Source organism: Nannospalax galili, unplaced genomic scaffold, assembly GCF_000622305.1.
Source record: "Nannospalax galili isolate Female #2095 unplaced genomic scaffold, S.galili_v1.0 scaffold23, whole genome shotgun sequence".
NCBI lineage: Eukaryota > Metazoa > Chordata > Mammalia > Rodentia > Spalacidae > Nannospalax > Nannospalax galili.
Window position 1 is genome coordinate 1,442,030 of NW_008350771.1, and position 14,756 is coordinate 1,456,785.

At 45.1% G+C, this 14,756-nt stretch overlaps 2 protein-coding genes and 2 non-coding genes across 9 annotated transcripts in view; all 4 read right to left on the reverse strand.

The window, feature by feature from the left end:
* Positions 1–5,322, reverse strand: part of Rcc1 (regulator of chromosome condensation 1) — a 27,625-nt gene extending 22,303 nt beyond the window's left edge. Inside the window, exons 1-4 of one of the 2 annotated variants that reach the window (XM_008847950.3) lie at positions 5,263–5,281; positions 5,051–5,171; positions 4,409–4,444; positions 3,584–3,617 (exon numbers count right to left, since the gene is read on the reverse strand). The gene's annotated coding sequence lies outside the window, so the exon portion shown is untranslated. Of the gene's footprint in view, positions 1–3,583; positions 3,618–4,408; positions 4,445–5,050; positions 5,172–5,262 lie in introns of both variants that reach the window. The other variant, XM_008847949.3, reaches the window with a different exon arrangement.
* On the reverse strand, positions 3,688–3,889 carry LOC115072880. Its single transcript, XR_003851879.1, has one exon. It is a non-coding gene; the product is annotated as a small nucleolar RNA SNORA73 family (small nucleolar RNA).
* On the reverse strand, positions 4,643–4,845 carry LOC115072881. Its single transcript, XR_003851880.1, has one exon. It is a non-coding gene; the product is annotated as a small nucleolar RNA SNORA73 family (small nucleolar RNA).
* A 4,008-nt stretch (positions 5,323–9,330) lies between the features above and the next one.
* Phactr4 (phosphatase and actin regulator 4) overlaps positions 9,331–14,756 on the reverse strand; it is a 75,434-nt gene continuing 70,008 nt past the window's right edge. For all 5 annotated transcript variants that reach the window (XM_008847954.3, XM_029570853.1, XM_029570856.1 and 2 more), the window contains 2 exons: positions 14,002–14,078; positions 9,331–11,106 (listed from right to left, as the gene is read on the reverse strand). In XM_008847954.3, the coding sequence (XP_008846176.1) occupies positions 11,091–11,106; positions 14,002–14,078 (93 nt within the window). In that variant the 3' untranslated portion in view covers positions 9,331–11,090. The remainder of the gene's footprint in view (positions 11,107–14,001; positions 14,079–14,756) is intronic.

The following is a 14,756-nucleotide window of genomic DNA, read 5'->3' on the forward strand; positions in this document are numbered from 1 at the left end:
CATATGAGTCTACTGCCTGGATGTATGTGAGTGCACCCATGTCATGCAATGTCATGGAGGTCAGAAGAGGGCTTTGGACTCCCCTAGAACTGGAGTTAAGGATGGTTCGTAGCTGCCATGTGGGTGCTAGGAATTGAACCTGGGTCCTCTGCAAGAGCAGTCAGTGCTCTTAACCGCCGAGCCAGCTCTCCAGCCCCTATTTATATTTTTAATTATGTGTGTCTATGTGTGGGTTTGTGCAAGTGAGTGCAGTGTCTGCAGAGTTCAGAAGACATTGGCTCCCCTGGAGATGAAGTTACAGACAGTTGTAAGCTGGCCAATGTGGATGTGGGTGCTGAGAACTGAACTCTGGTCCTCTGGAAGAGCTATCTCTGTAGCCCCTGCCCCAGTCCATTTAGATACAAAGCCCATCCACATATATTATCTCATGTGTTCCTCACAAAATCTCATTAGGTAGAACATGAGACTCACAGGGACCAAGCAACTTCTCTAGAGTCAACACACAAGTGGTAGAAAGGGATCTAACTTGTTAGGGGTTGAGTCATTGAATCACTTTTATTTATTTTTCAGTGCTGGGGCTTGAACCCAGGGTCTTTTTGAGACAGGGTCTCCCTGTAACCCCAGCCTGCCTGGAACTTCCTATGTAAACCAGGCTGGCTTCGAATTCACAAAGATCTGCCTGCCTCTGCCTCCCAAGTGCTGGGATTAAAGGCCTGTGCTGTTATACCTGGCTTCTGAACCCAAGGTCTTATACATGCTAGGCAAGTGCTCTCCCCCCCCCCCCACGCTAACTCCCAGCCTGGGGTTTTTTTTTTTTTTAAAAAAAGATTTTTGTCTGAGTGGTTATGTACCTGTGTGTATGATGTCCAGCTTGCTAAGTGCATGATGGGATCTGAACTCTGGTTGTGCAACAAGTGCTTTAACCATAGAGTCATCCCTCCAGCTCCATCCTCACTTTCTTTTGGCGGGGGTACAGAAGGTGGGGGTAGGGGTGAGAATAAGGTCTCACTATGTAACTCCAGCTAACCTAGAACTCATACTGGCCTCAGTCTCACAGAGATCTGCCTGCCTGCCTCTGCTTCTGCCTCCCCTGTGCTGGGATTAATGGGATTAATCTTGAGACCAGGCCACTCATTGCTCATTTTCCTGTATCAGCCTCCAGAGTAGCCATGTCAGTTTTGGAATTTTTATTGTTCCCTACAGATTTCAGATTTGCCAAACCCTCATTTTTGTGAACCAATTCCTTAAAATCACCCCATTAATCCCATCCATCTATCCGTCTGTGCACACTGCCTTTAATCCCAGCACTAGGAGGCAGAAGCAGGCAGATCTCTGAGTTCAGAGCCAGCCTGGTCTACACAGTGAGTTCCAGGCCTACAGGGAGACCCTTGTCTCAAAATAGACCAAAAAAAAAGTTAATGGTCTGAGAGAAAAAAACAAAAAGCTAAGGTCAAAAGCCAGGCATGATGAAACATAGCTCATATCTGGCATTCGGGAGGTGGAAGTTAAAGTGTTGGGAATTCTAGGTCATCCTGTTATGGAGTTCCTAGAAACCAGCTGTCCTCCAACCTACACCCCCCCCCCCCCCCCCCCCCCCCCCCCCCCCCGTGCCCGCTATGACCTCCATCAAATAACTCGTTTTCTTTATATATAAAATGGATTTGAAAAAATGGCTTAACCTGAGTGTGGTGGCACACATCTGTAATCCCAGCAAGTGGGAGGAAAAAGTACTTAAAGCATGATAAATCCAAGGCTAGTTTGAGCTAGTTACAGACCAGCCAGAGTTACATATCCTGTCTCAATAAACAAAACCAAAACAACCTTCCCACAAACTCAAAAAAACAAACACTACAACAAAATACAAAATGGATTGAAAGCTCATCTTGGGGAAAGACAGGCTAAGGGAGGTGTGCTGGGAAAGATCCTCAATTTCCAGGAAATTCTTTAGTTTTTTTCCAGAGTCAAAGCCAGGTATTTACCCTCAGTATTCTTGAATTCTGCCTCTGCAGATTCAACTGTATATAAAACATATTATGGTGGCACATGCCTATAACCGCCCCCACAGGGAAGTGGAAGTAGTCAGTCCATAGAATGTGCCATATATTTACAAGTATGTATGAATTTGAGCCAGCCGTGGTGACCTATGCCTCTAGTCGCAGGCTAACCATCCTGGTCTACATCATTAATTCAGTCCAGCTGGGCTATACAGAGACCCTGGCTCAAGACCCCCACCCCTGCCAAAAATGGTTAATGGCATTTGCTGGCAAGCCTGATGACAAATTTGACCACCAGAACTGGACCAGGTGGAACAACTCCAAGTTCTCTTGCTGTTTCAACAGCCATGCTGTACCACCTCAGTGCTGAGATATACCAAGCATAGAGGTTGCTGGTACAAGCCCATACCATCCCTATGCTCACTTCCACAATCACTGGGAAATTTCCAGTTAACATCATTAAGGCCCACAGAAGTATTACCCTACCTTGTAGGTTGATCTTTAGGCCCCATTCTTCGGGGTCTTGACCTTCATACTGTGCAGGGAGATCCAGCCAGCCCAGGGGCCCAAACTTTTCATTATGACATCATAAGCAATCAGTTTTAGTTTTTGTGCTGGACTATGCATGCTAACAGTTCAAGTGGGATTACTGGGCCAAATATAATTCCCCATATACAGCAATTCACCTAACCAGCAACTCCTTGTGACTAATTTCCCACCCAATAAGGTTTGTGGCCAGCCTTGGTATATGCCTTTAATCCCAGCAAAGGAAAGATGAGGCCAGCCTTAGTTAAGACACTTCAGAGATGGCTCTTGCAGAGTAGTCTTGTTCAGTTCCCGGCACCCACATGACGGCGCCCCTGTCCTTACAGTTCCAGGGATGCACTGATCTACTTGCACCCAAACACACCCAAAAAAACTGGACCCACTGCTCTTACAGAGGACCTGGGTTAGATTCCCAGCACCCATGCAGCTATAAACCATCCTTAACTCCAGTTCCAGGGGAATCCGAAGCCCTCTTCTGACCTCTGCAGCATTGCATGTCACGGGTGCACTCACATACATGCAATGCACTCATACACATAAAATAAAAAAAAACCTTATGACCCACAAACTTGCCACACTAGCACCACCAGAGCAGGGAACCCATAATCCTTGGGAGCAACAAATCAACAGCTGGAATCCTCAAATAGCAACATAATTGGTGTAAAGATGCTTGTTCCTGGATATACCTGGTGCAGAAGGAACCTCCACAAACTGCATACAATGAAGAGGGGAAAAAAGACAAAAAGCAGGAATATACAGCAATCTTTATTTTAATTCAGATGTCAGGCCCTTTACAAATGTTGATGGAATAGAGCCCAAACATTTGTCAACTATAACCCCCAACCTAACTGGCAATGAAGACAATTACATACAAGACTCCATATGTAATTGTAAAATTCAGGACTGAGGCCAGAATCTTAAATATAGGGACAGCTGGTTTCAAAACAACAAATCATGCAGGAGGTTCAACTCCAAGTACTGCCAAACCTGAAACAAAAATTACCAAAATTCCCTCTAGGAAAAGACGCCCCCAAATTAGGTACCAAGTCAGTCAGAAACTGTCAGTCCTCTTCTTTCCTGAATGAAAATAAGCACAGGATTAGATTCCTGAAGATGGCCTTAACTAAAAGCCATAAGCATGTTAAGAACATGTTTCCTGCATGGTTTGTCTTCCCAGTCATTGTCCAGGACTCTGGGAAGTTGTAGGAATATGCAGGCGCAGACTCAAAGCCCAGCTTTATCTCCAACATTGTGGAAAGGGACTGTACATCATGGGGCAGAGCCCTATGCTCCCCTACGCCACTAGGACAGAGCCCGGGGAGAGTGACCTCCCGGGGTATCCATGTTGGATTGCCTGTTCAGTATGAAGTGGCTTAACTTGTGCCAATGGGCTTCAGTGCCCACGTGGCAACTCATGTAGACACAAAACCCATCAGCCGGTAGAATTACCAATCCCCTTTTTAACCCATTTCTAACAGGGGCCTATTATTTACTTCAAGGCTTACAAAATCTAATAACTCTAAGCACTTGGGAGGCAGACGGATCTTTTTGAGTTGAAGCCAGCCTGGTCTACATAGTGAGTTCCAGGACATCTGGGGCTACAGGGAGACCCTGCCTCAAAAAGACAAAAAACATGATACAAAGTAAATGTGAAACCCATGTGCAATGCTATGACTCTTGAACTTTGCTACAGCGACTGTCACTCCAATTCCATTGTCTTTTAAGCCCTCTCTCAACCACTAAGCATGCACCAATCTTACAAGATTGACTGAAAGCAATGTGCACCCATATCCCTACAAAAATGCAGAAAAGCTGTACGCAGACACATCACCTAAAACATGCACTATTAAGTGAAATTCATAACTTACCTCAATGAACCAGGTATTTGGAATCCTCAATTAGGTCTGAAAAATAAGGAATTCCTTTATCAGCAAGCAAAACAGACTAATCCCAGCACTTGGGAGGCAAGCGGAGGACTCTGAGTTCAAGGCCAGCCTGGTCTACATAATGAGTTCCAGGACAGCTGGGGCTACAGGGAGACCCTGTCTCAAAAAGACCAACAAAACAAACAGGTGGACTTACTCCCAGACTGAGTGATCTAGGACTGTTTCCTGCATGGTTTGTCTCCCCAGTCATTGTCTAGAACTCTGGGAAGTTGTAGGAATATGCAGGCCGCAGACTCGAAGCCCAGCTTCATCTCCAACGTTGTGGAAAGGGACTGTACATCATGGGACAGAGCCCTATGCTCCCCTACGCCACTAGGACAGAGCCCGGGGAGAGTGACCTCCCGGGATATACACGTTGGGTAGTCATTTTGAGACAGGTCTCACTATGGAGCCTAGGAACCTGCTTTGTAAACCGGAACAAGAGCTGCCTGCCTCAGCCTCCCAGGTGCAGGGATTAAATGGCGTGCACCACGGCACCCACCCAGCCGTAAGACTTCAATGTAGCTTTAGTCCTTTTATCTGGAAATCAATTCTCAGTTCCCAAAAACTTCAAAATCGGCTCACCAAAACCAAGAAAGGATGATCGATCACTTTAGGTTGAAATCAAGCAGGCGTAGTCGAAAACTGCCCAGACCACGAGTGGCAGAAAAACTGAGAAATTCCAGTTTTCTTTGTGCAAAGCAAACTTTAAATTAAAGAGGCGGAGACCTATGGCTCGGCCAAGACTCTTGGCAGCAGAAGGGGGGCGGGGGGGGGGGTCCGCGCTGGTCACTCACCTCAACCAACGCACAGCAACCTACACTCTTCACGAAAGACCGACGGACCGCCCAGCGTCCGTATTTATACGGTAAGACGTGCCGGATATCCGGAGCAGCCCGGAGCGTCTGCGCCAACGCATGCGCACTTATTCGCATTGCGCTAGGGCTGATGGGATCTACTACCACCTGGGCTCCACCTCTATCCGATTAGGGATCTCTCGCGATTCTAGAGCCTTTGCGGGACCTTAGTAGGGAGTATAAAGTGGGTTTGTGGCCGGTAGGTAGCTAAGTACTTCCCAGATGAGTTACTTAATGTGCGATGGTTTATCCATTCAGAGAATTTGCCTTTAGATATGCTGGCACATGCCAAATAGAGAAGGGGGCTGGGAAATGCCCTCAGGTTGAATCTCCCCTGTTGAGGTGGAAGAAGCGGATCTAAATTAAAAACCTATACACAGCCGGGCGTGTATAGGGACAGGGTCTCCCTATGGCCCCAGCTGTCCTGGAACTCACTATGTAGACCAGGCAGGCCTTGAACTCACAGAGATCCGCCTGCCTCTGCCTCCCAAGTGCTGGGATTAAAGGCATGTATCACTACGCCAGGCGTATTTCAAAATATTTTTGTGGACTTCATGGACACCCAAAGAAACCTCAAGGATCCTCAGCTCTGCTGGCCACACTGAGAACCAGCTGGACTAGTTTCACATTTTAAAATTTGGGTAATGGCATTAATGGCTTCTAGGCTGCATTTTATTTTGTTGTTTTTGTCTTTTGAGACAGGGTCTCCCTGTAGCCCCAGCAGGCCTGGAATTTGTTGTATAGAGCAGGCTGGCCTCAGTCTTAGAGTTCTGCCTGCCTCTGCCTCCTTAGTGCTGGGATTAAAGGCATATGTCACCAGGACTGGTATGGGCTATGCTTTTCTTGTGCATTTTCATCTTTTTATGTTTTATTATTTTTATGTGTGTATATTGTCTGCATGTATGTAAGTGCACCCATGTCATGCAGTGCCCTTGGAGGTCAGAGGGGGCATCAGATCCCTGGAACTGGAGTTAGGGACAGTTGTTAGCTGCCATGTGGGTGCTGGAAACTGAACCTGGGTCCTCTGCAAGAACAGCTAGTTCTCTTAACCCCTGATCCATCTCTCCAGCCCTGAATTCTTTTATAAGACTTCCAGCCCATTCAGTATCACTGAATCTGCTATTATTATTATATTATAGTGTATGTGTGTGTACAGGTCAGAGGACAAGTTTGTGGCATCAGTTCTCTCCTTCCACCTTTATGTGGTTTCCTGGGATTGAACTCAGTTTGTCAGGCTTGGTAGCAAGCACTTTTAAACTACAGAGCCATCTCGCTGGCCCTGGCCTTGTCCTTTCTGATAGTGGCTGCAGACTTCCCTCTCTTGGAGCATCTTCATCCAGAAAGAACTGAATTTCATTCATTGTTCAGCAAAAGCTGGGCAGTGTGCACCTTCAAAACAACTTTCTGCAGTTTAACCCCAAAGGAGCAATGGCAACTTGAGGTCTATTAACTTGGGCCACAGTAATCTGGGAGCAGAGAGACATCCAACTACATGAGTTCTAACTCATGGTTTCTTTTCACTCTTGATAAAGGTTCATGTGCTCAACAAGTGACAGATGGGGAATGAGTCAATGCTGAGGTGACTGTTGAAACTGGGCTGCTTACCAGAAAGCATAGGAAGCAACTGTCCTTTTGTGACATCAGCCTGAGGTTCAATTAGCTGCAGCCATACAGTAGATCCTTGTAGGGTCAACTGATTCGGATGCAAGTACTTGTCTTCAACTATAGACAAAAGTGATTACTTGCTTCACCTTGGGGGAATTTCACCCATTTCTCTAATGGTAAAATGAGTGTTATCTCATTAACCTGACTAGGTGGGGAGGCTGAACAGGACAAGTTGACTAGTGAAGTCCCCGTACATAGGGGAGTCTCAACAGGCTCTTCTTTCTGTAAGTTGTCTTTAAAAAAAGGGGGGGGGGGCTGGAGAGATGGCTTAAGTGGTTAAGAGCATGGCTGCTCTTGCAGAGGACCTGAGTTCACTTCCCAGCACCCACATGGTGGGTAACAACTGCCCATAACTCCAGTTTCAAGGGATCTGAATGCTTCTTCTGATCTCCTTGGGCACTGTATGACACAGGTGCACTAATACACATAATATTTTTTAAAAAAAAATCCATTTTTGACTAGCTGGACATGTTGGCACACACCTTTAATGCCAGGACTTGGGAGGCAGAGGCAGGTGGGTCTCTGTGAGTTCAAAGCTAGCCTGGTCTACATAGGGAGTTCTAGGCCAGCTGGGGCTACAGGGAAACCGTCTCAAAAAGAGGAAAAAAAAATTTCATTTTTGTGTTTTGCCTGCATACATGTAAGTAAATGCACCATGTGTACACCTGGTGCCTACAGAGGCCAGAAGAAATCAGATGCTCTGGAACTGGACGTAAGGGCAGTTATCTGTTGTGGTGCTGGGAACTGAACTCAGGTCCTCTGGAAGAGCAGTAAGTGCTCTTAACTGCTGAGTCATCTCTCCAACCCCTAAAAAATTTGGAGACTGGGTGTAATGTATCCCAAGCTAGCCTTGAATTTGCTATGTTGACCAGGATGATCTTGAACTTCTGATCCTCCTGCCTCCACCTCCAGGGTGGAGATTTTGGGGATTGAACCCAAATTGTATGCTAGGAAAGCAGTCTACCAACTGAGCTATGTCCCCAGCCCTGTGTTTTTATATTTGTGTGCAGACATAAACAAACATGACCAGTTCTCACGTCTGAGTCCATTTAATGCCATTATCATCTCCTTTCATTTAGTTATTACAATATTCTGGGTGTCATGTTTAAGTTGCTTTAATTTTTCTGGACTAGAATAAAACAAAAAATATAGGTCAAGGACGGGGCTTCGTGGTACAGTTCTTGTCTAACAAACACAAGACCCCGGGTTCAATCCCCAACACTGAAAAATTAAATAATAAACAAGTCCAGATTTTTTTTGTACTTCTAAAATACTTTAATAATTAAGATTGGTGAGAAGACTGATATACAATGCAATTATTTATTTTACAAGGAGATCTGTACATTAGGGAAGCATTTTGAAGTACAATACACTAGATTTTTATTCTATCTTTACATCATGATTGTGAGCTTCAAACTTAGAGAAAGAAAATCCACTTTTATATACATAAAAATAGAACAACCGACTAGACAACACCCTAGCATATCATGTTTCATAAGAATACAGATGAAGAGAGATGAACCATAATCTTGATGGCACATAGATGCAGATCAGTCACTTGGGCTTGGCACACTACGGGAAAAGGTCGCAGTGAGGAAAGAGCTGGAAAGTCATCTCACTGCCAGGGCACGATGGGGCACATCTGCATCCCAACACTCAGGAGGTGGAGGCAGGAGGATCAGAAGTTCAAGGTCACCCTTGGTTCCATAGTGTGTCTGAGGCCAGCCTGGGTTACATGAGACCTCTGAACAAAACAAATCAACCAAAGAAAGAAGTCCACCTCAGCCACAGACAATGTAGTAAGCAAAGCAGTCTCTGAACCAACAAGAGATGGCTGGAAGTCAGGGCTGAGGACCCAGCTCAGTGGCAGAGCACTGGCCTAACATATGTGAGACCCTGGGTCCAATCCTCAGCACACAGAAAACAAAACAGCAAAAAAGATAATGGTGAGAAGTCAGAGTGGCAGTTACCATGTGGCTGGCTGCCTGAAATAGGACTTCAAATAGACTTAGTGGAGTCCTCATTAACTTTCCCTTCCTTAACCCAGCTGTTACCAAGCTTTATGGAGATGTGGGTTCAGTATTGTTTCTATACCCATACAATATCTGGCAGTAACAGAAAACAACTACCACCAACAGGAAAAAAAACAAAACAAAAAACTTTTCCCTTGCAGAGAAAATGCTACTTTTTTTTTGGTCTCTTTGAGACAGGGTCTCCCTGTAGCCCCAGCTGTCCTGGAACTCACTATGTAGACCAGGCTGGCCTCAAACTCACAGAGATCCACCTGCCTCTGCCTCCCAAGTGCTGGGATCAAAGGTGTGCGCCACCACGCCCGGCAGCTTCTTTTTTGTTTTGTCCTATATTCTAAGACTTTAGTAAGTTTGATGTTGACATGAAAGCAGAAAAATCTACAGAAAGACGGGATAGGAGACAAAATAAATCAGAAACCTTTAAAACTGCCACAATTCATTAAATATTAAAGTGAAGAAAAACTGGGTATGATTGTTTACACCTACAATCCCAGCACTCAGGAAGCTGAGGAAGATTATAAATCAAAGGGTAGCCTGGGCCACATATTGAGTTGCAGACCAGCCTGGGCTATTGGGCTAAACCCTGTCTCACAAACAAACAACAAACAAAACACAAAACATTTGTTAAATAGAAAGTCTTCTGCTTACAATGTAGATAGAATTAAGAGGAAAATAATGAGGCTGTATGGGCTTCAACAAAAAAATTATTTGAGGTTCATAACCAAATCTGCTAACATACATAACAAACACAATTGGGGAGGGCACTAAGCCAAAAACTCAGGCACCAACCACACTGGCTGCAGCCTAGAATAGGAAAGGCAAGTGAGGTGGAAGCTGCCAGAACAGGTGAGCAGCACTGCGTTGGAGTGCAGAGGGAATGTGCACGGAAAGGCCAACAGCACCAAGGAGGGGGCACTGAGCCATGACTGGCCCCTCCCTCGAGCTTTTCCAAAGACCTTTTCTGATCCAGTACCTCACATCCCTCAGGACCTTGCTGTGATTCTGATTCTGCCTGAAGTATGGGGGCCCAGAGCCCACAAGTGCTCCCACAGGACACCTACAATTTTGCTTCACTAAGAATACATGTATTGATGGAAGTAATTTGCAGTATCATTTGGTACAACAAAAGTACACTAGCCTGTAAAATTTAATCCATGAGTCAGTTCTCTGCCAAACTGGCATTAATATTAAGGCCTTTTTCTTGGTTTGTATATAGAGATGTGCATGGCTTTCTCATTTGACCAACTTGGATTCTGGTTGCAGCTCAGTTCCCATTATTTAAGATAATTTCAAAATAAGCATCAGAATGAAAGCTCATGCCTGCAGTAAAAGTGGCACTTGGGAGGCTGAGGCACGAGTTTGAAGTCTGAGGCCAACAGAGCTACACAGTGAGTTGGGCCAGCCTGAGCTACAGTGTGAAAGTCTGTCTCAAAAGAAAGAAAAAAAGCTGGGATGACGAGTGCCTGAAGGCGGACCATGTCGGACCCTGAGCTTCCTCTCAGGTGTGCATGCCCATGCCCACAGGACCCTATTGCTGTGATAGTGAGGTCAGCACGGTGCTCTGACACATCAGAGACATGCAAAGACTCTGTAAGTGGGGCCCCTTTGCTAGATGAGGGGCCTCCAGAAGATTTTCTCCACCAACTGATTTGACGGCTGGAATTTAGTGCCTACAGGAGTGGGTCTCACAAACAGGGCACACAGGTAAGGCGAGTGGTGCCAACTGTGTCTCAGCACAGGCAGTCATCTTGAGGCAAGGTGTGCTGCAGCTAGTAAAACTTGGACTTGCAAGTGGCTCAGAGCTTTGGGGGCTGGTGAGAGAAAATCTCTCAAGTTTGCCGCGATGTTAAAAAGTTTGAAGGTGTTGACAAAGTGTTTAGCTGTTTTCTAAGGGCAATCCAAGAGAATCAGTTCCAGTGAAAGGTACATTCACAGAAGTGCTTTGTGCCCCAGAACCAGATCCGAGAGCAAGCTTGGCTCTGCTGGGAAGTGCTGGAGCTCTCTCCATGTGTCACCGTGGAGACAAGCAGCAAAACAGCTCCAGGTTTTTAGTTCCTTTCTCAAACTTCAGCATCATGGACGATGGTAGCTGGAACAGGTGTTCAAAGAGAGACAAGTTACCAGACAGTGAAGACTACTTTCTATTAACATTTGTTTAGAAAATAGAAGGCAGGCTGGGTGTGGTGGCACATGCCTTTAATCCCAGCACTCGGGAGGCAGAAGCAGGTGGATATTTGTGAGTTCAAGGCCAGCCTAGTCTACATAGTGAGTTCCAGGTCAGCTGGGGCCACAGGGAAACCCTGTCTCAAAAAAGACCAAACAAACAAACAAACAAAAAACATATAAAGTTTAAGTGTTGCTATCAGTGCCTTGCACATGCTAAGCACATGCTCTGTCACCAAGCTATCCCTTGAGCCCCGGCTGTGCTATTCCTTATTACTAGAAAAGAAAAATTATGTCTTAGCTGGGCATGGCTGCTATAACCCTAACGCTTAGGTGTCTGAGGCAGGAAGACTGCTTTGAGTTCCCAATTTCTTGTTGTACCCCAAGAATCTAGCATTGTATCATGTAGTACGTGCTCAATAAATATTTGTTGAGGGCCAGGCATGATGGCACACATCCTTAATCTTAGCACTTGGGAGGCAGAGGCAGGCAATCTCTGTGAGTTCAAGGTCAGCCTCATCTACATAGTAAATTCCAGGCTAGTCAAGGCTACATAGTGAGACCAAGTCTAAATAAAATTTGTTGTTGCTGGGCATGGTGGCACATGCCTTTACACCCAGGACTCAGGAGGCAGAGGCAGGCGGATCTCTGGGAGTTCAAGGCCAGCCTGGTCTACACAGTGAATTCCAGGCCAGCTGGGGCTACGGGGAGACCCTGTTTCAAAAAGACCAAAAAAAAAAAATTTTTTTTTGTTGTTGTTGAATAGATTAAGCAGATCTCACAAACTACAGACATGCAAATTAGAAATGTGGAGCTCAGTGGTTAAGGGCACTGGCTGCTCTTGCTAAAGACCCCCAGGTGTGATTCTCAGCACTCACATGGCAGCTAACAACTGTCCATAACTCCTGTTCCAGGGGATCCAAAGCCCTCTTCTGACCTCCATAGGCACTGCACAACATGGGTGCACTTACACACATGCAGGCAATACACTCATACACATAAAATAATAAATAAAAAAAATGTGAGTGGTCAGGTATGGTGACTTACATTTGTGATCTCAGCACTTGGAAAGCTAAAATAGAGTATCAAGAGCTTGAGGCCACGGCATGGTGACACAACCCTGTAATCCTTGTACTTTGGGAGGCAGATCACTGTCAATTCGAGGCTAGCCAGGGCTATACAGTAAGACCCTGTCTCTAAAACTAAAAAAACAAACAACAAAAAACCCAGGACTAATGAAAATCGCAAAAATTCAATACCAAAACAAAACAAAACAAACCTAAAACACAACAACTAAAAAGAAAGTAGGGGGAGGGTGTGGAAGCTTAAGTCTCTAATTCCAGCACTTGGAGTTCCATAGCAGCCTTGTATAGGTAAGTTCTAGGCATGGGCTTTATCAAGGGGCCTTCACCATGGCCTCTGGGTTCTTATTCTGTTGTTATTGCTGCTGCTCTTTAATTTTTAAAAAACTAAAAATTTATTTATTTTTTTTCTTTTTGAGACAGGGTCTCCCTGTAGCCCCAGCTGTTCTGGAACTCACTATGTAGACCAGGTTGGCCTTGAACTCACAGTGATCCACCTGCCTCTGCCTCCCAAGTGCTGGGATTAAAGGTGTGCGCCACCATGCCTGGCTATTTTTATTTTATGTGTATATGTATATTGCCTGCATGTAGGTAAGTTCACCCATGTTGTGCAATGTCCACGGAGGACAGAAGAGGCTGTTGGATCCCCTGGAATTGGAGTTACGGACAGCTATTAGCTGTCATGTGGGTGCTGGGATATGAACCTGGATCTTCTGCAAGAACAGCCAGTGTTCTTAACCACTGAGCCATCTCTCCAGCCCCTGCTGCTGCTCTTTTGAAACAAACAGGGCCTAATTTAGTCCAGAATGGCCTGGAACTTGCTATGTGCGCTAGGATGACCTTCAACTCCTGATCTTCCTGCCTCTACCTCTTGAGTACTGGGATAACAGGTGTGTACCACCACACCATTTATGGGGTGTTAGGGTGGAAGCAGGGCTTTTTGCATGGTAGGTAAGCACTCTACCAACTGAGCTATCTGTTTGAATTTATTTATTATTATTTCATTTTTAATGTGTGTACGTTATGATGCGTGTTTATGTAAGTGTAGGCTTGCATATGCCATTTGGAGGTCAGAGGACAACCTCAGGTCTTGGTCCTCCCTCCTACCTATTTAAGGCAAAGTCTCTTATTGTTCACTGGTGTGTAATCAGGTTAGATGGCCCACAAGCTTCCAGGGAATGGCCTGTCTCTGTCAATAGGTACACTGGGTTTCTAGACACACACTGTTGCCATCTGGCTTTACACGGGTTCAGGGGATCCAAACTTATCCTCACACTTTCACAGCAAGTGCTTATCCACAGAGCCATCTCCTATACCCTTGTTTGTTTTTGGACATACTTATTATGTATATGTGTGAGTACCTGTATGAATGTATGAATACCATGTTCTGGTACCTATGAAGGCCAGAAGAGTGCATGGGAACCCCTAAAACTGGAACTAAGGTCCTCTGCAAGAGCAAGCACTCTTAACTGCTGAACTATCTCTCCAGTCCCCTTTTGTACCCTTTCGATACAAAGTTTCATGTAGCCTGGGCTGTCCTTGAACTCATTATATAGCCAGGCTGGCCCTGAACTCCTGATCCTCCTGCCTGGACCTCCCAAGGCTGGGATTACAGGTGTCTACCACCATGCCTGGCTTTCTGAGTGTCCTTAATGAAGTTCTTCATATCTGAACAACTTTCATGTTTGTTGATGGAAATTTTACTTAGTTCCTAGTATTTGGGTCTTTTGGAATCTTACCGTGTAAAATGTTTGCTGTCTTCATGAACCTCCATCTCTGAGCTTTTAAATTCATTCAGTTCTTTTCTTATGGCAGCCTGTAGGGCAGAAATAAGATTTTAGCATCATCTGTCTGCTGTAGGACAGCTGTGTGACTTGCCATGTATCTTTAATGTGTTTAACACTATGAAGTCCTGCAAGCCTTGGCAGCAGCCAGAGGGAAGAAAGAGAGGGGCCAAGAGAGCCAACTAAGCCCTAAGCCAGGGACACATCACTTTCTCAGACACCATGTTCATGCAAAACCTAAAATCTCAAGTTAAAATCAAAGCATTAAAAAAATATAACTTTTGTAGTTTTCACGGCACATTAAATAGATGTATAGATACGAAACGTGTAATTACTAATTTCTTCCAACTATTGCTACTGTTGAAAATGTGTCTTATTTCCTTCTAAAAATTTTATTCTGATACAGCAGATGTTTTGTTCCTGTGTTGATGGTGGGGTCATTAGTATAAAATCTTGTGCTTCTATCTTGGCATCTGTATCTTGCTTTGAAATTTGGCACTTTATCAAATCTAGAAGCTTTGTTGATGGCTTCCTCTTCTAATTAGTAACTCATAGCCTTCCAATAAAGAAAAGCACGAGCATGGCTTGTTTCCTGAGACACCCATGCCCACACTTGGGTGTATCCTGTCTTTTCACTAAGTGCCCCTCTTTCTGTTACCCCCATGCTGAAATCTATGTTAAAATCTCTCTTAAAAAACTCTACCTGTGCT